This window comes from Coregonus clupeaformis, chromosome 31, assembly GCF_020615455.1.
Source record: "Coregonus clupeaformis isolate EN_2021a chromosome 31, ASM2061545v1, whole genome shotgun sequence".
NCBI classification, from domain to species: Eukaryota; Metazoa; Chordata; class Actinopteri; order Salmoniformes; family Salmonidae; genus Coregonus; species Coregonus clupeaformis.
This window is the reverse complement of record NC_059222.1, coordinates 28,476,882-28,501,599: the sequence shown is the minus strand read 5'-3', so window position 1 is coordinate 28,501,599 and position 24,718 is coordinate 28,476,882. Positions and strand designations below refer to the sequence as shown.

The window sequence follows — 24,718 nt, the reverse complement described above, 5'->3', positions numbered from 1 at the left end:
GCTGTGTGTTATTGTTGTTTCCCCTCCTGTGACTGTTTCTCTCTCTGTCTGCGTTTCTTCACAAACACCTGAGCCTCTCGCTCTCCTCTCCGTGACTCCAACAGCTTCAGGATACTGTCATCTGGAGAGAACACACACTTCAGTATCATGCACGTTTGTGTTAATTTTCACAGAACTGAATTCCAAATCATACCATTTGGTTTGGGGTGTATGAGCGGCAGGCGTATCTGGGCCGGGGAGGGATCTGGCTGGTGCCCCTGTCCATCCCCTGACCCCCCTCCGACCCCCGGCACTGCCTTCAGAGCCAGGAAGGCCTCCCCCTCGAAGTCGTCTGTTCTCAGGGTGTCATAGTCCAACACGGTCACCACAAGACATGCCCCTGCAGCCTGGCACTGCTCCACCGACACCATACTGACAGGGAAGGTGGGGGTACATAGAGGAGGGGAATGAGAGCGGGTTGTGAGAGATGATTACTTGTATAGTTCCTAAGGGTAAGGATGAGTAGGAGGCAAGGTTGAAGTGGAAAAAGGTGGTTGTTTTAATGCGTCCACATTTTCAACAAAGATCTGAGAGACTTGGATTATGCTATCAATGTAGTGACTGAAGGGTAGCAGTTGGAGCTAGTGCTTACAACTCGAAGGCCTCGTCGAACAGGGGGTTGAGGTCACAGTTCTTGATCTGTGTGGTGCGAGGCTCCACCTCAGAAAACACATGACGAGGCTCCAGACACAACTGGACAAACGGATCACTGAAACCTGGAGAGACACAGGAGATCTGATCTGTAAGAAGACCTGTCTAGTAGACCTGTCTAGAAGGAGACAAGAAGAGGAAACCACTTACCGTTGGAGTCCATGGGTAGGAGGTTAGCTGCATTCAATACTTCCACTCTGAGTCTATGGTCAGACCTCCTGTAGGATGCTATGAGTGTGACCGCGCCGTACTTTTCTCCACTGTAAACCTTCTGTTACACACACACAAACACAGATTCAAATGTATTCTGTATAGACATACTTTTTACTGTTATACAACACAAATAGAATAGGCTCTTACCTGCTCCCATACTTTTCTATCCAGGAATTTCTCTATGAGCTGCTGGCAGTTGAGAGAGTTGTGTGTCAGATGAGCTTTCAGAATCTCAAAGAATGAGTAGAGAGAGGAACGAGAGTTATTGTACAGTATTCATAACCCAAGGTCACCCATTTCATGTTTTTACATGTCCTTATAGAACCATAAGTTTATAACAATATAATGTGCAATGTAACCAACATGAACTCACCTTGTAGTCGTCTGTGTGAAGGGTATCCAGTGGCAGTCCATTCCCCTCAGCATGAAAACACTGCTCCAGACACTGCAACATACACATCAACACACAGTCAGAAATGTCCTGAAGTGTGTATTTAAGAATAATGCATTAATCTGGAGTGTGTACTCAGTACTGTACTAACCTGGAGTGTGTACTCAGTACCGTCCTAACCTGGAGTGTGTACTCAGTACCGTCCTAACCTGGAGTGTGTACTCAGTACTATACTAACCTGGAGTGTGTACTCAGTACCGTCCTAACCTGGAGTGTGTACTCAGTACCGTCCTAACCTGGAGTGTGTACTCGGTACTATACTAACCTGGAGTGTGTATTGCAGTCGTTGACAGAACACCATGAGTCCCTCCTCCTGCTTCTGCTGTGTAGCTACCTGGTATAAGGTCCTTATGGAGTTAGTCCACAACGGAGTCAACAGACTAGGGAAGGAAGGAAGAGTGGAGATGACAATAATATTTGAAAGGCTTGGCAACTACTGCTCTAAGATATTCATACAGGTATGCTGGAACAAAGAGGGTAATAAATGTTCAGTACCAGTTGAACCACAGGTGAGTGTATGATCGGCACTACAGGCATGTGTGTGTACGTGTACCTGTTGAAGTTCTCTTGGACTAGGTTCTCATTCATGTACTGCAGCTCCCTCTCCAGATATTGTATCAGGGGAACCACAGCCTACGATAGGTGACACATGGAACAGTTCGTCAGTTACAGTAATATGCTTTTCATAAGTCAAGGAAATGTTTGTCTATAAATTCGGTATTACTGAATCGGAAATGGCTGATGACAGTTTCTTACTTCTTCAGTGGACTTGGAGGGGATTCTGCATCGAGTAGACATGCTACGGACGTACATCGCAATGTCTGAATTCAGCTGGAGAGAGCGAGAGAGAGATACTTCAACTATAGGGCAATTTCTCAAGCTTTTGGGTCTTAAAGGGCGAATGCCCTCCCCGTTTTTCAACTGGTCATTCAATACAGCACCGTTTCCGTTTAATTGAACGTTCCAGAACGTAAAAACGTACTGAACGCAGCCCAGGTCTAGGTCTCTTTTGATTCTCCTCCATTGAACCCCTCCCCTCTCTCCTACACCCCTACCTTCCGTCCAACGGTCTCTAAGGCAGAGCGTATCTCTTTGTTGAGGACCCCATGTGCATGCTGCAGCTGTGAGGGGAGCACATTGTGGAACTGAGGGTCCCCTATCACTTGAAGGGTGCGTTCTCGAAGTCCTGCCCAGTTGAGTTGCTGGGGAAGGCGGGTCAGCACTGATCTCAAGTGTTCCAGGTCATTCACTACTACACACAGCTGGGGGGGGGGAGAAAGAGGGAGAGACACAGAGAGATGGCATTTAACATAATTCACTTAAATGTAGTTGAGAGAAGAAGAGAGACACACAAAAACGGTGATTGAGATGGACACAAGTAGAAAGAGAGAAGGAAAATAAATGAAAGTGGAAGGGATAGAGGCAGGACTGTTCTCCCCCTCACCATGTTGACAGCGATGCCGTGGTCTGAGTTCTCAGACAGCTCCCTGACCCGATCCTTCAGGATACGACAGTAGTTCACAACAATCTTACACACGTCCTGAACACACACCACACACACACGAAAATGAGCAAAAACGTGTATGCCAACAATAGTAAATGTATGATAGAGCATGTTCTTGTCTGGTTATGATGAGATAGTCGTATGAAAAAGTTTGGGCACCCCTGACAATTTCCATGATTTCCATTTATAAATAATTGGGTGTTTGGATCAGCAATTTCATTTTGATCTATCAAATAACTGATGGACACAGTAATATTTCAGTAGTGAAATGAGGTTTATTGGATTAACAGAAAATGTGCAATATGCATCAAAACGAAAATTATACAGGTGCATACATTTGGGCACCCCAACAGAAAAATCACATAAATATTTAGTAGAGCCTCCTTTTGCTAAAACAACAGCCTCTAGACGCTTCCTATAGCCTCTAATAACAGCATGATGGAACCCCCACCAAATTTTACTGTGGGTAGCAAGTGTTTTTCTTGGAACGCTGTGTTCTTTTGCCGCGATGCATAACGCCCCTTGTTATGACCAAATAACTCAATCTTTGTTTCATCAGTCCACAGCACCGTATTCCAAAATGAAGCTGGCTTGTCCAAATGTGCATTTGCATACCTCAAGCGACTGTTTGTGGCGTGTGTGCAGAAAAGGCTTCTTCCGCATCACTCTCCCGTACAGCTTCCCCTTGTGCAAAGTGCGCTGAATTGTTGAACGATGCACAGTGACACCATCTGCAGCAAGATCATGTTGTAGGTCTTTGGAGGTGGTCTGTGGGCTGTTTTTGACCGTTCTCACCATCCTTCGCCTTTGCCTCTCCGATATTTTACTTGGCCTGCCACTTCTGGCCTTAACAAGAACTGTGCCTGTGGTCTTCCATTTCCTCACTATGACAGCTTACATCTCTGCGATAGCTTTTTGTAGTCTTCCCCTAAACCATAATGTTGAACAATCTTTGTTTTCAGGTCATTTGAGAGTTGTTTTGAGGCCCCCATGTTGCCACTCTTCAGAGGAGAGTCAAAGAGAACAACAACTTGCAATTGGCCACCTTAAATACCCTTTCTCATGATTGGATGCACTTGTCTATGAAGTTCAAGGCTTATCGAGCTCACCAAACCAATTGTGTGTTCCAATTAATCAGTGCTAAGTAGTTACAGGTATTCAAATCAACAGAATGACAAGGGTGCCCACATTTTTGCATAGCCTATTTTTCACATCTGATTTAATTTCATACAACTTAATATTGCTACACTAAAAATCTGTGTCTGGACATAACCCCAGTACTCAGCTTTTATTAGAAAATGAATGGCATGCCACTGTGATCATTTTCTGTGATGACAGAGTAAATTATTATGCAGCCTCAGAGGGGTGCCCACATTTTTCATACGACTGTACTATGTGTACTTGCATGATAATGTATGTTTATGATGCAGTACCTCAGTGAGTTTGACCATGAGCATGAAGGCCTCCTCAGGGTCTGGCCAGGAGAGCTGCTCCCACAGCTGACAGATGGGCTGGACACAGGCCACCAGGTCTACTGCTGATGAGCTGTGTTTTATGGGCACCGGGCCTGACTGCAGTGGCTGGAGCTGGGGGAAGATAGGAGAGTGAGGGAGGGATTGAGTGAGTGAGTATCTTACCTGGCTATAAAGATGCACTCCAGCTATTTTGGAACTTTTCCAGTTGAAAAACAATATCCCACGTATAAATACAGTAATGTACACAAAAATATGTTTTGAGGAAAAAGTGTTTTTTTAGACAACTGCAAACTTCAAGAAGTAGGCCATTCAAGGAGTTGGTCTGATGGTGCCCTCTGATGTCATCGGCCTCCCCCTTGCTTGCGCTAAAAGTAGAGGAGCAATAGAGAACAAAATAGGAAAGTCCCATCCCCCCACTTGTGCCATATCATGAGGATACCTCGACCACCTATCGAGATGCGCCTTTTGTTGAGGATATCAGGTGATAAATGAGGTGAAAAGGAGACTGGAGTGCAACTAAGGTGTACAGTGAATATTTTAGCTGGTATCTATTCAATTTCATTATATTATTCAATTAAATTATTGTAAAAACTGGTAGACTGAAAGGACTGTATAGGTTGTATTGCTGATGTTGGTATGGGCTACCGTGGTGTTGTGTCAGTAAGAACACACAGAGATATGGAGAACAGTTCAAAAGGCTATAGCCCGGTTTAATCGTAGAATGTAATAGCAGGGATGATAGGACGGTATGAAGGATGGTACAGATGATTTATTTTCAATAAATGCATCCACAGGTAAAAGGTATAACCTACTAAACAACTACAAACGCTGAAAGGTATCAACTGGAGGTTTGTCAGGCTGCCACTAATTGCCTGCAGGTGTGTGTATTTAACCTGGTGAAAGGAGCTGAAGTTCCGCCTCTGCTGGAGGGAGAATGGGCAGGGTAATGGTAGTTTTGATTGATTGAGGAGTGGGTGGAATTCTATTCTATTCTAGGTGTAGTGTTATAATAGTATGTTACCTGGTCCACCTGTACAGCTCTCTCCACCCGTTCCAGAGTGGTGCTGAAGGCCTTGTTCAACCAATAGGGAAGCGCCTCACGGAAGCCCTCATGGAAGTTAGTCAGCTCCAACAGATTACCCCTGAAACAACACAACAGCCTTAGCTCTATCATATAGTGTAGTAGTGTGAAGTACTGAGTATGTGTAAGGGAGTAGTGTATAAGTAGTGTGTACTACTGAGTTTGTAGCATAAGGGAGTAATCTCTTACCTTTTCTGTAGGAAGGCCTTGTCTTTGTGGATGACCTGTAGACTTAGGTAGAGAGGGAACAGGCTATTGGCTAAACTCTGCTCCATCTCGCCCTCCAACAGCCTTAGAGTGTCTCTCACCTCCCCCGCCAGCTACAGGAGAGGGGGAAAGGTGTGAGTTATACAGCGGAGAGAGAGAGGTAGAGAGTAAAAAAAGCTGGACTCCACTTACCAGGGAGTCCAGCTTTTGGTAGACTACAGTGAACACATCCACCTGCACAGCACTACAGAGAGAGAGAAAGAAAAACAACCCCATTCAAGTCCATTCATGTGATTAACAAGCAGACCTTCTTCGTATTCAAGACAGATAATGACACCTCCCACCATACATGTTCTGTATGGTCGTCTGTCTCTTACCTGACAAACACTCTATTCCAGCTGTCCTTGTTGTGCTTGATGTCCTGCTGTACTTCACCTATCAGCCTAGAGAGAGCACTCACAGTCTCTGTCAGGTCCTGGGAAGAGGGAAATGGGGGGGGGGGACGGGGGGGAGATAAAGTTACAGAATGTGTGTAAAAGGAAAGTGTGTAAAGAAGTGCATGATGTGCTTTGAAAGTGATATGTGGGAGGGGTCTCTCTTCCCTTGTCTTTAGCCTACCTTGGTCATGGGCTGGTGTAACCCTTTCTTTATGGTGAACCACTCCTGTGTACCAGACTGAGGCAAACAAAGACATTCAGTCTTAGAGAGTAATAGCTCTGTGGATCTTTTACAGTATTAACTGTAGTCTTCATAGTACTCTTTCTATATGTACTTACATGTACAGCCTCGTTGACCTCGTCATGTAGGTCAAACTGAGCTGGGTTCAGCTTCTGAAATGCCTGCGTCTTACAGACCTGAGACAGGATCCTACAACAAAACAACACACAGGTTGTTCATTAGATCTGTGTTAAACACATAATATATCGCACACTCACACACACACGTTTTACAGTAAACAAATTGACAACAGACTTTCAGCACGCTTATAGGGAAGGACATTCATCAAACACAGCACTTGGCTGAGAGAAATTGATGATAAAAAGATTGTGGGGGCTGTTTTGTTAGATTTCAGTTCGGCTTTTGACATTATCGATCATAGTCTGCTGCTGGAAAAACGTATGTGTTATGGCTTTACATCCCCTGCTTTACTGTGGATAAAGAGTTACCTGTCTAACAGAACACAGAGGGTATTATTTAATGGAAGCCTCTCCAACATAATCCAGGTAGAACCAGGAATTCCCCAGGGCAGCTGTCTAGGCCCCTTACTTTTTTCAATCTTTACTAACGACATGCCACTGGCTTTGAGTAATGCCAGTGTGTCTATGTATGCGGATGACTCAACACTATACACGTCAGCTACTTGTCACACCAGCCTTCGCTTTGGCTCCCCCTCCTGTCCAGCTCAGGCATTCGGCGTCGCCGGCCTTCTAGCTGCTGCCGAACCTACTGCTGGCAAACACCCTTCACTCATCAACCCCGGACTGTTCTCGTCATTATTACACACACCTGGTTCCAATCCCCACTCTATCACTGTATATATACACTCCCTCTGCCATTTGTCTTTGTCGGTCATTTTATATGTTACTTGTTTTCCTGAGAGGAATCTCTCCTACCATTTCTTGAGTACTTTATATTTTGCACTTTGGGTTCACCCTGTGCCTTTTGTTTATTAAGATATATTTTGAGCACAACAGCGTTTGGGTTTCGTCCGGCTTTGATCTATGGTGCTTAAATAAATTCAGTAGTTCTAAACCTGCGACTGCCTCTTGCCTACTCCTCTCTACACCTGTGGCACTACTACAGCGACTGCAACACTTAACAAAGAGCTGCAGTTAGTTTCAGAATGGGTGGCAAGGAATAAGTCAGTCCTAAATATTTCAAAAACTAAAAGCATTGTATTTGGGACAAATCATTCACTAAACCTGAAACCTCAACTAAATCTTGTAATAAATAATGTGGAAATTGAGCAAGTAGAGGTGACTAAACTTCTTGGAGTAACTCTGGATTGTAAACTGTCATGATCAAAACATATTGATACAACAGTAGCTAAGATGGGGAGAAGTCTGTCCATAATAAAGCGCTGATCTACCTTAACAGCACTATCAACAAGGTAGGTCCTACAGGCTCTAGTTTTGTCGCACCTGGACTACTGTTCAGTCATGTGGTCAGGTGCCACAAAGAGGGATTTAGGAAAATTGCAATTTGTTCAGAACAGGGCAGCATGGCTGGCCCTTGGATGTACACAGAGAGCAAACATGAATAATATGCATGTCAATCTCTCCTGGCTCAAAGTAGAGGAGAGATTGACTTCATCACTACTTGTATTTGTAAGAGGTATTGACATGTTGAAAGCACCGAGCTGTCTGTTTAAATGACTAGCACACAGCTCAGACACCCATGCATACCCCACAAGACATGCCACCAGAGGTCTCTTCACAGTCCCCAAGTCCAGAACAGACTATGGGAGGCACACAGTACTACATAGAGACATGATTACATGGAGCTCTATTCCACATCAGGTAACTGATGCAAGCAGTAGAATCAGATTAAAAAACCCAGATAAAAATACACCTTATGGAACAGCGGGGACTGTGAAGCAACAAAAACATAAGCACAGACACATGCATACACACACATGATAACATACGCACTATACACACACGTACACATGGGTTTTGTGTTGTAGATATGTGGTAGTGGAGTAGGGGCCTGAGGACACACAGTGTGTTGTGAAATCTGTTATGAATGTATTGTAATGTTTTAAAAAATGGTATAACTTACTTAATTTTGCAGGACCCCAGGAAGAGTAGCTGCTGCCTTGGCAGCAGCTAATGGGGATCCATAATAAATACAAATACACACACATACGCACACACATACATACAGTAGGGTACCTGAGCAGTGTGTGTAGGCGAGTGGTAGCGTCCTGCGTTGGGGGAAAGATGTCTCTGTACTTGGCTACGAGACACAGTCCGTACTGCAGGAAACCATGGAGAGAGTCCCCTAGCTCCTGTTTCTGTACACATATGTTTGTGTTTATTTCATTAGTAAAAGATATACACAGTATATAATATGCAAATAGCAAAGTAAAGCCTGTCTTACCTGTTGGTGGGGCAGCTCCTGCTGGTGCCAGTGGTACTCTATACTGGTCAGCTGCTGGAGCAGTACTGAGGAGTCCACCTCTAAACTCTGGTAGAGTTTACTGTAGGCCACCCACTTCCTATAAGACATATAGTGTCAATTTGTACATGCATGTGAGTGTAGATGTGTGTATGTGTTTTGAGTGTGTGGTAGCCTACTTACGCCAGGTCCTGCAGGAAAGGTGAGAGGTTATTCTGAGTGGCGTAGAGTTCCAACAGGGTCTGTCCCTCCCCACACAACTCCCCCTTCCATGGACCACTACCCTGAGGCAGGTGTATTACCTTCACAGATTAACCACTAGATGTACAGGTATATGACTGTGAAATGTTGGAACTGAACATTTATTACCTGCTGCTTAGAGATGTGTGACTGGACAAACTGCTGTAGGATCCCGCAGTAGTTGACGTAAGCACTACGACCAGCACTCAATGTCCCGTCTCTCTGTCACAGACAAACACATACTGTAATCGGTCTGTTTCTTTTTCTACATACAATAAATACAATTGTACAGTAGACATTTCACCAACTACAAGTGATAAACTAAGCTTACTGTAGATCAACAACTATACTTACTGTTAATAAAAGGTTACTGTAAGAGAAAGACCACCCTGCTCCTTGGGTGTTTCTCTCATCAGTCTGACTAGATGTGTAGATTGACAACTTTGGTTTTGTGTGTTCATTATGTTGACCAATTCTGCTTTATTAAACATAATTTGCCAGTAGAGAGTTGTATAGGGACTTGAGCTCCATACCTCTTTATGGATGAATTTGAGCTGCAGATGACACTGGCCCCGATCTGGATAAGTCTCTGTCCTCGGCTCCAGAACATACCAGTTATCCTCTGTAAAATGCAGGTCCTTCACACACACACACACACACACACACACACACACACACACACACACACACACAGGGAGTGCTGCATGGTGAGCATCAGGGTGGGTGAGCATGTGCGCATGCGTGCGTGTTTAGAAACTGCTTTACCTTCAGTCTCAGCACAATGCTTCCCAAGAAATCATCCTGGCCTTTCTCCTTCTTAGCATCCTTGATCATCCTGAATGGGATCAGAAACAATCAACATTGTGATAATGTGTGTGTGTGTGTGTGTGTGTGTGTGTGCGTGTATGCAAGCTCTACCTCCTCAGTCCATGGAAATTCGTTCTGATCTCCTCTAGCTTCTGTGCCAGAGACACCTCCTCATCCTTGTCCCTACGAGAGAGAGATTGATCAGAAATGAATATGAAAAAAGATTGAGTGTCTTTTACTTCAACCTAACAAAACAATGGTTTACTGGTAACTCACCACATCTCGATGTGGAAGCTGGCCCCTGCAGTGTCTTCAAACTCCCTACCAGCCCAGGGGAAGAACATTTTTTACAATCTCCATGAAAGACACCACATGGAGTAGCTTCAGTGTTTACTTTATCAGGATGTTCAAGGCAATACAAACTGATCTGGGACCAGGCAATTTCAAGATACCCTATGTAAAGTAAACTCATAGGTTTGTTTTATTTATAGGTTCTAGGTGCTATGTAAATGTTCCTTCACGCACAGTACGAAGGTCTGGTTCCAAATGGGGTTGAGGGTCTGTATCTTGGTGTCTGTCGTGAAAACCTTCTCGTCTGAGACGGCGTCCTTCACCACGGCTTTACGGGGTTTAGGTCTGGACCGCCGTGTCCTGCTCTCCTTCTCATCCTCCAGGATGGTCAGTAAGCAGTATGGGTCACTGAAACCTGGGGACAACATAATACAACACAATGGAGGTCAGCTATAGTTGGATTCGCAGACCACAATAGTAAAACCTCTGCCAGATCTGTAGTTCCTAAACGGACCAACATAAATAGAGAAATCTCTTGCCACCTCCAGATAATCAAAATAGTTTACCCTAACCCTAAGTGAATTTGATTGCGTTCACAGATCTGAGGTGAGGATGACGTACCACTGACGTCTTTTCCCAGGATGCCCTTGGCTTCCTTCACAGTGGCCATCAGACAGTAGACTGGAGGCTGTGGACAAGACTCAGACTCAGGAACTCAGAAAAAGAATAGGTAGATTCTTGCATGTGACAAAACCCCCTTAGATACTGTATAGGTAAATACTGCTGGGTCAAATGGCTTCTCATAGACCTATGAAACTCCTCTGCTAACTCACCTCTGTGCTCTGGACTCTCTCTGTCAGACTCTGGTGTTCATCCACTGCCATAGAGAAAGCCTAAAGGGGGAGGTATTAGTATTGGGACAATGAAATAATCAAAGCATAGCATTTTTGGTTAGATGTAATGTAAATGAGAGGGTTAGTATAGTATAGGGTTAGTTGAGTTTGTTTGGTTAGATTGTCACCTCTCTGATGTATTGGTGGAGCTGGTTGTCAGTGAAGACCTCTGCCGAGGCTGGCTTCCCCAGCATGTGGGTGATAGTATAGAGCAGCTCTTTATACAGCGGCTTGAGCTGGGAGGGAGAAGATGTGTGAGAAAGAGAGAGAAGACGGTCAAACATGAACCTTCAATATGGACTCTGAAAGGCCTACTAATGTCACCTGCTGTAGAAAAAAAGTATATCAAAACAAGCACAATTCTTATAAGTTATAGTGATAATACCTCTTGCTCCTTATGTCTTTTCTCTTTCTCTTCTGGGTTCTCATTCTCTTTAAAGTCCTGAAAGTACATAGATCATGTTATCTACTGTGTGTGCTGTATTCAGGAAATGCTGAAGTCAAAGTCACAGTTCATAAAGTTATTGTGTACAAACTTACTTAATAGTTTATTTGATAATGACAGACACAATCAAGACACAGCATTATTGATTACGATATTCATTGCAGCACAAGGCTTTAGCTCATACTGCTTAACAACACTAGTCCCTAGGTGGAGAAAAAAGGAGCTGGACCTACCCTCCTGTCCTTCTGTTTTCTGGTCATCCCCAGTTTACGGGCAGGGGAGCTCTGAGAGAAAGAGGGGTTACACACAATACTGTAATACAGGAACCCTTGGTTGTGGGAAGCATGTATAGCAAAATAACATTAATATTTTGTGCATATTTAAAATATACAATTGAAGTGGAGAGGTTCTTCTCACTCTACCTGTCTCTGTCTGTTCCTAGTTGAGCCACAAGTCTGTATGGAGGCAAATGTGGAAGGGAAACAACACAGTTTAGCCACTGGTGGTCAAGAAACCCATGGCCCTATACTTATCCTAGAAATACACGCTTTAGATAGGCCAAATGTACCTGCTGTGACATATCAATTATGCATTAGTGGGGAGCTTGAGAAATGTCTGAGTTTTAATGTGAAACAATCCCATGCATAGTCAGGGTGACACACGTCAGATAAGCGTCGATTCTGGCAGGGACTTCCTCATTGAAGGCGATATGGAAACTACCCTACTCCAGTCTCTGTACTCAAATTTAGAATTGGATAAAAAAGAATGCACATAAAACATGCATACACACACGCGCGCACACAGACACACACAGGTATCAAAACTATGGCTGTCTTGTCTGTGGTTCTTTTATGAAAAGTGAAAACACATCCCTCTCCATATAGTATCATCTGACCTCAAACAGAAACACTGAGTAGTACCGAAGTATGAGTCATGGTCACATCTTATCTAAAAATACCAAATGGAATGCATGTAATGCTTACACAACGAGTACATTAATGATAAACAAGAGTCAGTTAAAGTGTTAGTAAAACATCAATGATCATGACACATTTCTTCTCAATACAAAAGGTATTTTGAAGTCACTCAAAACTGAACTGATGGGGAAAATAAAGTTTCGCAAACCAATTTGACCTCAGTATCCGTTGAGGCCGTCCTCCCAAACTGTTATCTAAGAGGATATCAAACTCTAAACACACACACAGGAGCCTGATGATGTCCATAGTGCCAAAATGCAATATAAACCCTTTCTAATAAGACGGGCCAATACCAATACAATAAAGGTGTTTCACAGAAGATGAAGGCTTTAGATTTATTTTGTTGTGTATTACAAATATGAACACATTAAATTAACTTATTTTCTACATGACAAAGTTTGGTACTTGCCTGATCGGGAGGTTGTAGTAGGTTGTCTCCTGTTGTGGAGATTCCATCTTGGCTTGGCATCATGGCTGAGGTGGATGAACAGCCAAACGCCCCTCTTTGGTGAGACATGTATGGCTGAGTGTGTGTGGCTGTGTGTTGTCTGCTGTGTCTTGTGGGTGGGAAGCTATACAAGAGCGCAGTGCTATCGCTTAGCAACCGGAAGTCATAATTTCCTGTTGAAGGTGGTTGCTGTAGCTTGCAACCGTTTCTTCATCTTTGTCCAAATGACATCTCTCTCTTTCTCTTGCACAATGTATACAGTAGTATACACACATACAAACGCATAAACAAACAAACACACACACTCGTACACACACAGACCATGGCATGTTTCTCTCTCCTCTGCATGGTGTTCTCTTCGCGTCTGTCTCTGTTGCAACAACACTCATCAGCCCATCACCACCAAGCTTCTTCTAGAAACTACAGTGAACCTCTGTTACTTCATCAACATCTTGGTTCAGGCAACATTGCTTGGTTTGAGCTCAGTGTGCAACAAAATGTAAGGGGTCTGAGTTTTGCCTGACCAAGAAGGCTATAACTACGGCCCTCAGGGCCTTACACATGGCAATGTCCTGTTATGTGTAGATTAGGCAAGTCAATAAAATGTAAATATTGAACATGGTTGCTTTGCATTAGGCACAGAAATGTACACAGTAGCAATCCTGTTATGTAAAGGTATAACACAAGACAGGGGCACAACTTTCACTGGGGTTAGGGGGGACATGTCCCCCCCACATTCTGAAATTGCATTTTTGTCCCCCCCAGTTTTATCATTGGAATGTGATACAAAACAGGTCAACGGTGTGCTGTAGGACCATGCGGATGCCTCCGAGCAGTCGGGTAGGCTGTTTGGAATGTTTATCCGACAAAACATAGTCCCCTGTAGCTCAGTTGGTAGAGCATGGCGCTTGCAACGCCAGGGTTGTGGATTCGTTTCCCACGGGGGGCCAGTATGAAAATGTATGCACTCACTAACTGTAAGTCGCTCTGGATAAGAGCGTTTGCTAAATGACTAAAATGTAATAAGTAGCCGAAATATTGGGTACTGTAGAGCTCTTTCAAATTCAACTGATAATATGTTTAACAAAATACAGTATGGTAAACCACTTCACTGTGTACCTTAATGACATCTTTCTAAAGTCGTCCACTCTCTCTCTGTAGAAATGGCCAGAAAGAGCCACTTTTCAGAGATGACATCGCCGTGTGGGCGTAACATGCCAGAAAGTGCAGGCGCATCAGCGTCACAACAAAAGTGGTCCGTGGAGCAGGCGGACTAGTGAAACTACAAACAGATTTGATTCAGTTTACATTTGAGACTGCATTTGTCAGTCTTTTACTTTGTTCATTCCACTCGGTAGTTACGAGGCGACATCGCAATGGCTTTGAACAAGAACAATTCTGAATCCGGAGGCGTCATTATCACCAACAGTGAAAGGTAACGTTAGATAGCTAGAGCTAGCTAGCTTGCTCATACTAGCTAGCTAATGCTCTTCAGTCAACGTGAGCAAGCTAGTCGTAGTAGACGCACAGAGTTTCTAAACACAGAGACGCAATATCGCTAGACTTCCGGGAACGCTTGCGAAGCAGACTAAGTGGACCAGGCCGGTGTTTGGGGTTTGAGAAGTCAAATGAGAGAAGTGAAAAATTCTACCATGGTTGTTAATCTTTTCGAAATCTAAAGGCACAAGCTAGATTCGAGCCAATGTATTTGAATATGTGATTACTCCAACCTCGTGAAAGTGACAAACTGACACGTTTTTGATTTTTGATTTGACGGCCTGCACATGCGCAGTTCGGCGCGAGACGAAAGTTAGACCCTGACGTGTGTATGCGCATGAGCTTAGTTAGCCAACATCGCCATGCCATCGCCTTCAAACATGATCGGGGATTTCTATTGGAGAAGAAATTCCTGCCTATCTTCATACTGTACTGACTTCGGTAGAGTTACGTTAGTGAGCTAGCTGTGTGTATGGGAGAATGTCAATTTGCTTACTCCTCGCGTCCTCACTTCACCTCCTCAAAACCCATTTTTGGAGAAGGTCAGAGGGGCGGGACCTCTGGCTTTCTCATCCAATGGGTTTTGAGCAAGAGGCGAGGAGAGAGGACACGAGGAGTATAAAATTGAGATTCCCCCTATGTAGCTAGGTAGTAGCTAGATTTCTGTTTAGCTTAACAGCTAGCCAGTCAATGTTTTGTAGCTATGTGTAGCTTTGACATTGCGTATTCTTTCAGGCACCTGGCAAACTAGCTAATAGATCTTGCCTTGTCAACAACTTGGCCAGGACTCAGAAGCTAGCTCTTGCATAATGATGACAGTCGAATCGTGTGTTTACTGCCTGTCAGTGTCACTATAGCTCATCAGTTTAGGTTGAGTTTATCTCCGACTTCAGTGAGTTCAAGACAACTGGGAACTCAGAAAAAAAACGAGCTCCGACTGGGGAAAATAGTTTTGAATGGTCATCCAAAACGGAAACTCGGGCATCTTTCTAGAACTCTTGACATGAAGATCACTGATGTCATGATTTGACCTCTTCTTCTTCTTATTGTGAATTTCTGGCAGACTCTTTTTGGCATATTGCTGCCTTTCTCAGTTAGGAATGTGCATTCCACATTGTGACAAAACAAAAAAATAAAGGGGAATGGCAAAAACTTAAATTGCACCACCATCTAACCCTGCACCTATACACTATCCCCAAAATCCCACCACCCCATCCCACTTCTTGGCCCTAAACGATCCTACACAAGGCCGTCAGCCTGTGAGGATGGAACCCCTTCTCTCACACCCAAATATCTCTGCTGCTGCAACTACCGCCTCTATCTTCTGTGATTTTTGCTCCATCAGTGCAGTTGATTACCATGGCTATAAACGCAAGAAATCCAACCTTACTAAAACTCACTCTCTCTCTTCAGGCCTACTCACTGGAGGCTACCAGTCGACTAACTCACCCTTGGGCTATCCTCTACTCTCTTCACTGCCTCAGCATAGGAAACTTTCTGCCCCACTCGAACTCTGGCAATCTCAATCTGACTCTCTCACAGGGCATTTCGGATCCCCAGTTGCGTGGGCACCCCCACAGTTGACACAGTGCTTTCTCTATCCCAACTGTACACTCCCTCTGACTTTGCCCTCCTGCACATTTCTCACATCGTGGGATCTCCCGTCTACACACTGCTGCAACATGTCAGAATCCTTGGCACCTAAAGCACCGAAGCGGGTTTCGGAACATAGGCCCTCACAGAATAGAAAATATAACCTGACCTTATCAGGAAGAAACTCTGTCAAAGCTCAACAAGACAGACTGGGTGTTCTCAGTCTCGCCATTGCCACCGGGTCTACTTCTCATCAAAAGGCGGGCGTCACAAACACTAAGAATATTCCTTTTCATTTGATCCACCTCTACACTCAATGCTACCCCACTGATCACCCATTTTAGTAACGCCCTGCTCCGGAGACCAAAGCACACCACAGGTTTAACCCCGAGCCGCGTGACTTGAAGGGCCCGCTTCCTCTGGGAGGCGGATACACAAAAAATCTAAACAATTCTACTTCTTGAAACTTTCACAGATGTAACCATTCCCAGTTTGTCATTTACCCAGCTTAACACTACGCATGGGTCAGCAAAAAAGCAGGAATCCACTCTTTCCAAAAATCTCACTCCTACCGGTCCAAAATGATCTCTGGTAGGGCAAACATTGGAAGACTATACCACACCTGTCGCCGCAGGTAGGCCCACTACATCCTACGCCACAGGTAGGCCCACTACATCCTACGCCGCAGGTAGGCCCACTACATCCTACGCTGCAGGTAGGCCCACTACATCCTATGCCGCAGGTAGGCCCACTACATCCTATGCCGCAGGTAGGCCCACTACATCCTACGCCGCAGGTAGGCCCACTACATCTTATGCCGCAGGTAGGCCCACTACATCCTACGCTGCAGGTAGGCCCACTACATCCTACGCCGCAGGTAGGCCCACTACATCTTACGCCGCAGGTAGGCACTCACCACTGCCGACTGACTCCATTTCGAGATCATCAAGGTTCTCAAGAGAGCATGATGACCTATAAGTAAGATTAATTGGTTTGTAATCAGGAGCTGTAGGTATGTACTCCTCGAACGAAGGTGTATACACGGGAGACAAATCTCTGATCTTAGCAGCGTGCCATTCTTACACTTTTGCGTCATTGCTCCTCCTGCTCTCCCATTTGATCTCGGTTTTTCAGAGTTCCCAGTTGAAAGCACCATTATGCCGTGTTCACGTCGCAAACTCGGGACCTCCGAGTTAAAATGAACGTTAAGATATTTGCATAGAGCTTCCTATTGGTTGATTCTGGTAACTCCCAAGTGGGAAACTCGGGATCCGACACTTCCGCCTAAGCAAGTCGGGAATTTGAGTTTCCGACATGATGTGAACGTGGCATAAGTCAGCCTCTGCAAAGATGCAAAAGATGGATAACTATCTAACTAGCTAGGGATGTGTGGCTGTACGAATAGGCCTGCTCTGTCAAATATTGTAGATTTTTCTGCTGTTTTCCCCAAAATACGTGTTACGTATCTGTCACGCGGGCATGGCAGGTAAAAGGGTAAACCTATTAAAGTGTTGTAACTAGCCTCCTAGCCAGCCACTAGTGTGTCACCAAGCCTTAGCCTATTACACCTTACTAGTTCTTTACTGGAGATAACCAATGGACCACTTATGGTAACTGACCAACTCGGACAGTTGCACAATGTCCCCCTGATCTCATAAGCATGCTCTTTAAAAAAAAAAAAATCTGTGTGGTTATGGAAAATAATGATTGTCATGTTGATTTAGGTAAATTAACACTGAATTGACTTGCAACTTCAAACTTATATGTTGACAAAAGTGTGTGTGTGTGTCATCAGTGTGTTGATGAGCTATGAGAACGTGGAGCTGGTATTCTGTGAAGCAGAGTGCCTGCCTGATGCCTTCAGGAAGAGTAAGAAGGGGAGCATCTTCCTGACTCCCTACAGGGTAAGAGGAGACACGTCTTTACCATACAAACATTTTTATACACCCAATCCCAACCCAGTCCCTAACCCTGTAGGCACCTGTCTAGATATGAAAGAAAAGGATGAGTGTAATCCAGGTTGTCTGTCCCCAGGTGATCTTTGTGGCGAAGGGGGGTCATGATGCTCTGCAATCCTTCATGATGCCTTTCTACCTGATGAAGGGCTGTGAGGTCAAACAGCCTGTCCTGGGGGCCAACTACATCAAAGGCACAGTCAGCGCAGAGCCCGGAGGTGTGTGTTTGTGTGTGAGAGAGTGAGTCTATGACTGTATCTCCCACCAGACTTCCCACTGTCAGTAGCAGAGAAACATACATCAAATCAAATCACATTTTATTTGTCACATGCGCTGAATACAACAGGTGTAGACCTTACCATGAAATGCTTACTTACAAGCCCTTAACCAACAATGCAGTTTTAAGAAAATAGAGTTAAGAAAATATTTACTAAATAAATGGGAAAAAAAAGTTACACAATAAAATAACAATAATGAAGCTATATACAGGGGTTACCGGTACCGAGTCAATGTGCGGGAGGTACAGTCGAGGTAATTTGTACATGTAGGTAGGGGTAAAGTGACTATGCATAATAAGTACATTTATGAGACATACCTAGTCAAGGACCACTGCTGTGCTTAAAATGGACATAAAAGGAAAGTCTTCTTGATCTCTCTGCCAAACCTTGGAGGAACAGGCTCACTTTAGATTAAAATCTGGAATATGTTTTATCATCTTTTATTTTTTGAAAGAGTTAACTGTACTTCTATCACTATCTCAGGAGGCTGGGAGGGCTGTGCCACCTTTAAGCTGGTGTTTGCGGCTGGAGGAGCCATAGAGTTTGGACAGTACATGTTACAGGTCGCTGCACAAGGTAAAGGACTTTTGGAGCTTATTCTTTTACCATTTTACCCAGTGACTAGCGCCTTTGAAATAGTTAGTTTAAATGGATGTGTTTCCCCCTCTCTTCTTCCCCTGTGCAGCGTCCAGAGGGCAGCCTGTGAGTGTTGGCTTTGGGGGCTGTCCCTACATGGCCAACGGGGCATATGCCTACCCTCCTCCCCCAGCCAATGGGTACCCGGCGGGACCCCCACCTGGGTACTCCTACCCCAACCCCCCTCCACCAGGTACTGACCAGACATGAAGACTACAGTTGTCTTCCTTTTAATGTTTTGTACTTGTCTAATTGAACATTGAAAAATATTTTTATCACACAAAACAGTCCATGTATTATTGCATCTCATATCTAACCACTGTCTGTTGTTTCTTTCCAGATGCATTCTACCCCAACCCTGCAGTGTTTGATGGCCCTGCGGCCTACATGCCCCCTCCTCCCTACTCCGCCCCCCTGGGACAGCAGCCCCCCCACGACCCCGACCTGCCCTCCACACCTGCAGGTCAGAAGTCATTTTGGTTCTCGCTTTCTCTCTCGCTCTCTCTATCCTTCCCCTCGCTCACCCTCTCTCCCTCTCTTTCTAACTCACTCTTGCAAAGTTCCTTCATTAGTGATAGTTTTAATTAGCAAGATGTGAGTGATCCCATGCTGCCAAAGCATTAAATAATAGGACAATGAATTAACTTGCGCTTCTCTCTCCTCCCCCAGCCGAGGCAAAGGCAGCAGAGGCAGCAGCCAGTGCCAGCTGTGCCACACTCCCTCCCACCTACCTACCACAGGTACGCCTGTTTACCACCATTTTACAATTTTACCACTCTAAATCTGACTTTAAACATTAAGTGTAGGAAGGAATATTGATCAAATACACATGGATAACATTTCACTGTAGTAGGGTATGGATTCTCCCCATTATATTTAAATTGTTGGCCCAGTAGCAGGTAGTAGGCAGGGTCATCAGGGCAAGTCAATGCAGATAGCTGCCTGACCAATAAACAAAGAGCAGCTCAGAGTACAGCCAATGAATGCCATGCAGGAAGCAGCACAGGACCAATGAGAGAGGAACAATCCAGTGGTACAGAGACCTGTGAGTGACATCCCCCTTACAGTGCAACCAGAGTAAAGGTGCTCACTTCCTCTCAGGTGGAGAATAGTCAGACTAGGGCTGTTGTGGTGACAGTATTACCGCTACACCGGCAGTCATGAACGCAGTAAAATTCCACGTGACCTTTTGAGTCACATAATCTCCTCTTATGCAGTCTGGACATGAGTTGGTAGTAATAATAATAATAATAATAATAATATGCCATTTAGCAGACGCTTTTATCCAAAGCGACTTACAGTCGTGCGTGCATACATTTTTGTGGTCCCGGGGATCGAACCCACTACCTTAGCGTTACAAGCGCCGTGCTCTACCAGCTGAGCTACAGAGGACCACACCCAATTTGCTAACGACTATCAGGTCGCTAATGGCCTGGTACTCAGGGCTGTATTGTCCCTCTAACCACTCTGAAATCAATGCAAATGCCATCGAAAATCACATCAAACACTTATCATCAAAACAGTATTGTGCTTTTAAAACTCACCTCACTGTGATTGATCAATTTGAAGAAAGAAGTTCAACAGCAGGTTGAAACGGAGTGGAAAATATGTTGGTTGTGGATGTTGTTTCAAAGCCTAGCACAACGAAATGGACAGCGTTTTCTAAGGTGATGATTGATTCAAAACACCCATAAGTATATTAGAGCATATGCATAGGCCTATATTTGAGCCTAAGCCCAAGCCCCCCAAAGATGTCTGGTACATAATTGGTTGAGCATATACTCCAAAATTGAACAAATTCTAGTAATCGCCTGTATTATTATGCATACTGGATGGACTGGTTATCTTATGCTACGCTCCAAACCTTCTATGATTCTGGGAGAGAACGTATAGGCCTAGGCAGGCTTACAGAGTTAGCTTACAATTATAGTTAATTTGATTTTGAATACCCTAGTAATAGTGCATTTTTTTATATTTTCATAATGAATAGGCTGATGCATTACCTTTTAGCTACAGACTATACTGTGCATTTCCATCTCCTCTCTCTCCTACATTCCTTTCTCGAGCAAGCAGAGAGGGGCTGTCAATAGTTTAATGAAATGTTTCCTTAGAAAACATATTACTATCAATGTTCCCGAACGTATTTCACTTAGTTTCCCAAATTAAGCACTGGGTAGCTGCAGGAACAGGGTTGGAGAGCCCATGGCATACAGAGTTTGGCAGAATATCACCTGTTGCGCAGCGAGAGGCTGCATGCTCCTCAAACAGTGGTTGATGCATGGAGTGAAATAACCAGAGTAGCCTACTCAGCATGATTGAAAAAACGAACGGCGGGAAAGTGACCTCCATTCGCTTTTCGAATGCATACAGATGTCTTTTTTTATTTTATTTTTGCTGCTGTTCCGGCCCATTTGACAATGGGCCATTCTAAATCAAAACACATTTTTACATATTAGTTAAGATTAAATTGAGAATAGTCTGTTAGGTGAAAATATGATCACTTCATGAGAGAACAGCGTGTGCAGCCTGAGGCAAGGAACAGAGTTGAACCTTTTTTTTTTGTGACTTTCTCAAATCATCAATAGCCTATGGTCATGCAGCCCATATCTTTTGATTTCTAAGACCTTCTAAGGTTTGTATCATTCACAACTAAAGTTGCCAAATAACTCTAAATCTAGCGTATAGGACCTGTTTAAAATGATCACTTATGCTCAACAGCCACTTCATACAGTGAGGGGAAAAAAGTATTTGATCCCCTGCTGATTTTGTACGTTTGCCCACTGACAAAGAAATGATCAGTCTATAATTTTAATGGTAGGTTTATTTGAACAGTGAGAGACAAAAATGTTATAAATTGATTTGCATTTTAATGAGGGAAATAAGTATAATCCCATAGCAAATCTGTGGAGGGAGCTGAAGGTTCGAGTTGCCAAACGTCAGCCTCGAAACCTTAATGACTTGGAGAAGATCTGCAAAGAGGAGTGGGACAAAATCCCTCCTGAGATGTGTGCAAACCTGGTGGCCAACTACAAGAAATGTCTGACCTCTGTGATTGCCAACAAGGGTTTTGCCACCAAGTACTAAGTCATGTTTTGCAGAGGGGTCAAATACTTATTTCCCTCATTAAAATGCTAATCAATTTATAACATTTTTGACATGCGTTTTTCTGGATTTTTTGTTGTTGTTATTCTGTCTCTCAATGTTCAAATAAACCTACCATTAAAATTATAGACTGATCATTTCTTTGTCAGTGGGCAAACGTAGAAAATCAGCAGGGGATCAAATACTTTTCCCTCACTGTATCAAATTAGCATAGTATCAATGTAGTACTTTAATCAAATGGTTTTAACTCAGAGTTGATTTTGTCCTCCATGCTGTGTATATCTGTAATATGTAATCATGTTTTGTTTTTCTCCTTTTCTCCAGGACAAACCTCCCCCCTACTCTCCTACTGAGGACAAGAAGACCCAGTAGAGCACCTGTATCTCAGCTCCCACTCCTCCTTCACACAACCTGTTCCCTCCACCCCTATGATGTCTTCCTCTTCCTTTCTCTTCTACCAACCCCTTCTTTTGGTCTCTCTCCTCTTTGTCTACTTTGCTCCCTTTGAATCCCTCCCAGCTTTCTCCAGCTTGTGTACAGGCAGTTCCCTTCTACCTGAATTCCACTAAACAATTCTATCATACCCAGGTGACTTTAACTAAACAGTGTAACTTACAGCTCTTCTAGAGTGGTTGATGATATGATTGTAGCTTGTTTGGGCCAAAGCTGTCAGGAAACAGGGGAATATTAGGTTAAGACTGAGGTGATGTTTAGTACTAGTCTTGGGTACCTTCCTTTTTCTGTATTAGCAAACCCTACATTTTCTTGCTAGACATGACAATGGCATGTTGGCTGAAGCAGAAACGGGCAGGCTCAAGGTTTAGCAGGTTGTTTTGGTGAGAAGCTGATTTATTTTCTAAGACGACCTATCAAACTGGACTGAATGAAGTGATTTCTGTGCTAATCTATCCAGTGGCTAGCGAAAGGCTGTATTGTTGATTTAAAAAAAATGTTATTTATTATTTGTCTGTACAGGATTTTAATGTGACTACTTAAATATGAGAGGATAGGAGTAGATCATTGGACCAGGTCTCTGTTGAAAAATAAATATTATTGCAATGAGACTAAACTGAATAAAAAAAAAAGGTTAAATACAGAAGAGTTGGTGAAGCTTGACTTATGGTACACATCTGAAATTACACCCTTGTATATAGGGAATATGGTGTCATTTGAGACTCACCCTTTGTGTTGACCGGTACCATAAGGTCAGGTGTAGTGTAGAATACTAGTGAATCCCTGATCCTAGTCAAACTATACTGAACAAAAATATAAACATAACATGCAACAATTTCAACGATTTTACTGAATTACAGTTCATAAAAGGAAAACAGTCAATTGAAATAACTTAATTGGGCCCTAATCTATGGATTTCACATGACTGGGCAGGGGTGCAGCCATGGGTGGGCCTGGGAGGGCGTAGGCCCACCCGCTTGGGAGCCAGGCCCACCCACTGGGGAGCGAGGCCCAGCCAATCAGAAGGAGTTTTTCCCCACAAAAGGGCTTTATTACAGAGAGAAAATACTCCTCAGTTTCATCAGCTGTCTGGGTGGCTGGTCTCAGATGATCCCGCAGGTGAAGAAGCCGGATGTGGAAGTCCTGGGCTGGCGTGGTTACACGTGATCTGCGGTTGTGAGGCCGGTTGGACGTACTGCTAAATTCTCTAAAATGATGTTGGAGGTGGCTTATGGTAGAGAAATGAACATTCAATTCTCTGGCTACAGCTCTGGTGGACATTCCTAATTGCATGCTCCCTCAACTTGAGATATCGGTGGCATTGTGTTGTGTGACAAAACTGCACATTGTAGTGTCCTTTTATTGTCCCCAGTACAAGGTGCACCTGTGTAATGATCATGCTGTTTAATCAGCTTCTTGATATGCCACACCTGTCAGGTGGATGGATTATGTTGGCAAAGGAGAAATGCTCACTAACAGGGATGTAAACAAATTTGTGCCCACAATTTAAGAGAAATAGCTATCTGCTACTACTGCTACTGCCTGTGTGTATAGAGCAGTTGCCCTATGATGTCATGTCCTGTGTGTCACTCTTCTGAACATTCTAGAACTCACTCACCCACCACATCAGATCAAGGATAAAAAATAATAATTTGCATCACAGCACTACAGTGTTCTGGACTCACACTAATCAACGGACTAGGTCACTTCACTCACTTTTAACAGTAATGGCTCTACTTATTTTGTGATGTGTACTTTACTGACATGTTTGAGGTCAATCTCTGAATCTTATCTGAGCACGTTAATATTTTGGCCTCCATCTTTCTCTCTTTCTCCCTCTGTGGCACAAGGCCGTCACCTGATTCTTTGCACTTAAAAATATATATATATTTATTTCAAACTCCCATCAATTGATTGAGTATTTTATTGAAAAGACGAAAAACAAAAGCAAAGCATGGTCTCAATTGCAACTAATATCCTTTGGATTGGATTTTATTAAACTGATCTTGTGTGATCAAGTGTGCCCATTTTATTCATTTGACAGTATTTTATTTTTCTGTATACATTTATATGCTATATCATTGCCTTGTTTGACAAAATGACAAGTTCGGAGAACTTGTGCGAATCCACATCAGTTTCCCAAAGACTAGTCCGCTGTACCGAGTCTGATCCCATGTTCCAGAACATTAACATTCCAGAAGATTCCTGTGTCACAGCTGTGCTTACTAATCACCTCCCGTTCAAGTCGGTGTCCCACAACAGGACCTTAAAAACATCTGTACAGGTGACATCACAACACTGTCATCATAAACTTTACATGTTAGGTTTAGGTTCAGCAACAGGAGGGAGAGTGGTTTGCATT

The 24,718-nt window shown here is 43.8% G+C and overlaps 2 protein-coding genes across 2 annotated transcripts; one reads left to right on the top strand and one right to left on the bottom strand.

The window, feature by feature from the left end:
* Positions 1–7: 7 nt before the first annotated feature.
* Positions 8–13,065, bottom strand: LOC121547408 (protein unc-13 homolog D). The gene is made up of 34 exons (XM_041858679.2): positions 12,804–13,065; positions 11,840–11,872; positions 11,651–11,701; positions 11,358–11,414; positions 11,101–11,208; positions 10,913–10,972; positions 10,701–10,767; positions 10,314–10,494; positions 10,065–10,109; positions 9,900–9,971; positions 9,747–9,816; positions 9,515–9,619; positions 9,111–9,203; positions 8,925–9,025; positions 8,724–8,841; positions 8,516–8,637; positions 6,398–6,488; positions 6,240–6,296; positions 5,999–6,096; positions 5,814–5,865; positions 5,604–5,734; positions 5,355–5,475; positions 4,292–4,444; positions 2,799–2,894; positions 2,410–2,616; positions 2,111–2,185; positions 1,908–1,987; positions 1,620–1,734; positions 1,277–1,348; positions 1,051–1,134; positions 841–961; positions 632–755; positions 194–411; positions 8–121 (listed from the first exon to the last, which is right to left on the bottom strand). Exons 1-34 carry the CDS (start codon positions 12,909–12,911, stop codon positions 9–11), a joined length of 3,399 nt encoding a protein of 1,132 aa, XP_041714613.1. The 5' UTR covers positions 12,912–13,065; the 3' UTR covers position 8.
* Positions 13,066–14,016: 951 nt separating this feature from the next.
* On the top strand, positions 14,017–23,002 carry LOC121547407 (WW domain-binding protein 2). Its single transcript, XM_041858678.2, has 8 exons — positions 14,017–14,277; positions 17,728–17,836; positions 17,967–18,105; positions 18,649–18,741; positions 18,851–18,994; positions 19,142–19,264; positions 19,471–19,541; positions 22,228–23,002. The coding sequence occupies exons 1-8, from the start codon at positions 14,219–14,221 to the stop codon at positions 22,273–22,275; spliced, it is 786 nt and encodes a 261-aa protein (XP_041714612.1). The 5' UTR covers positions 14,017–14,218; the 3' UTR covers positions 22,276–23,002.
* The last annotated feature ends 1,716 nt before the right edge of the window (positions 23,003–24,718 follow it).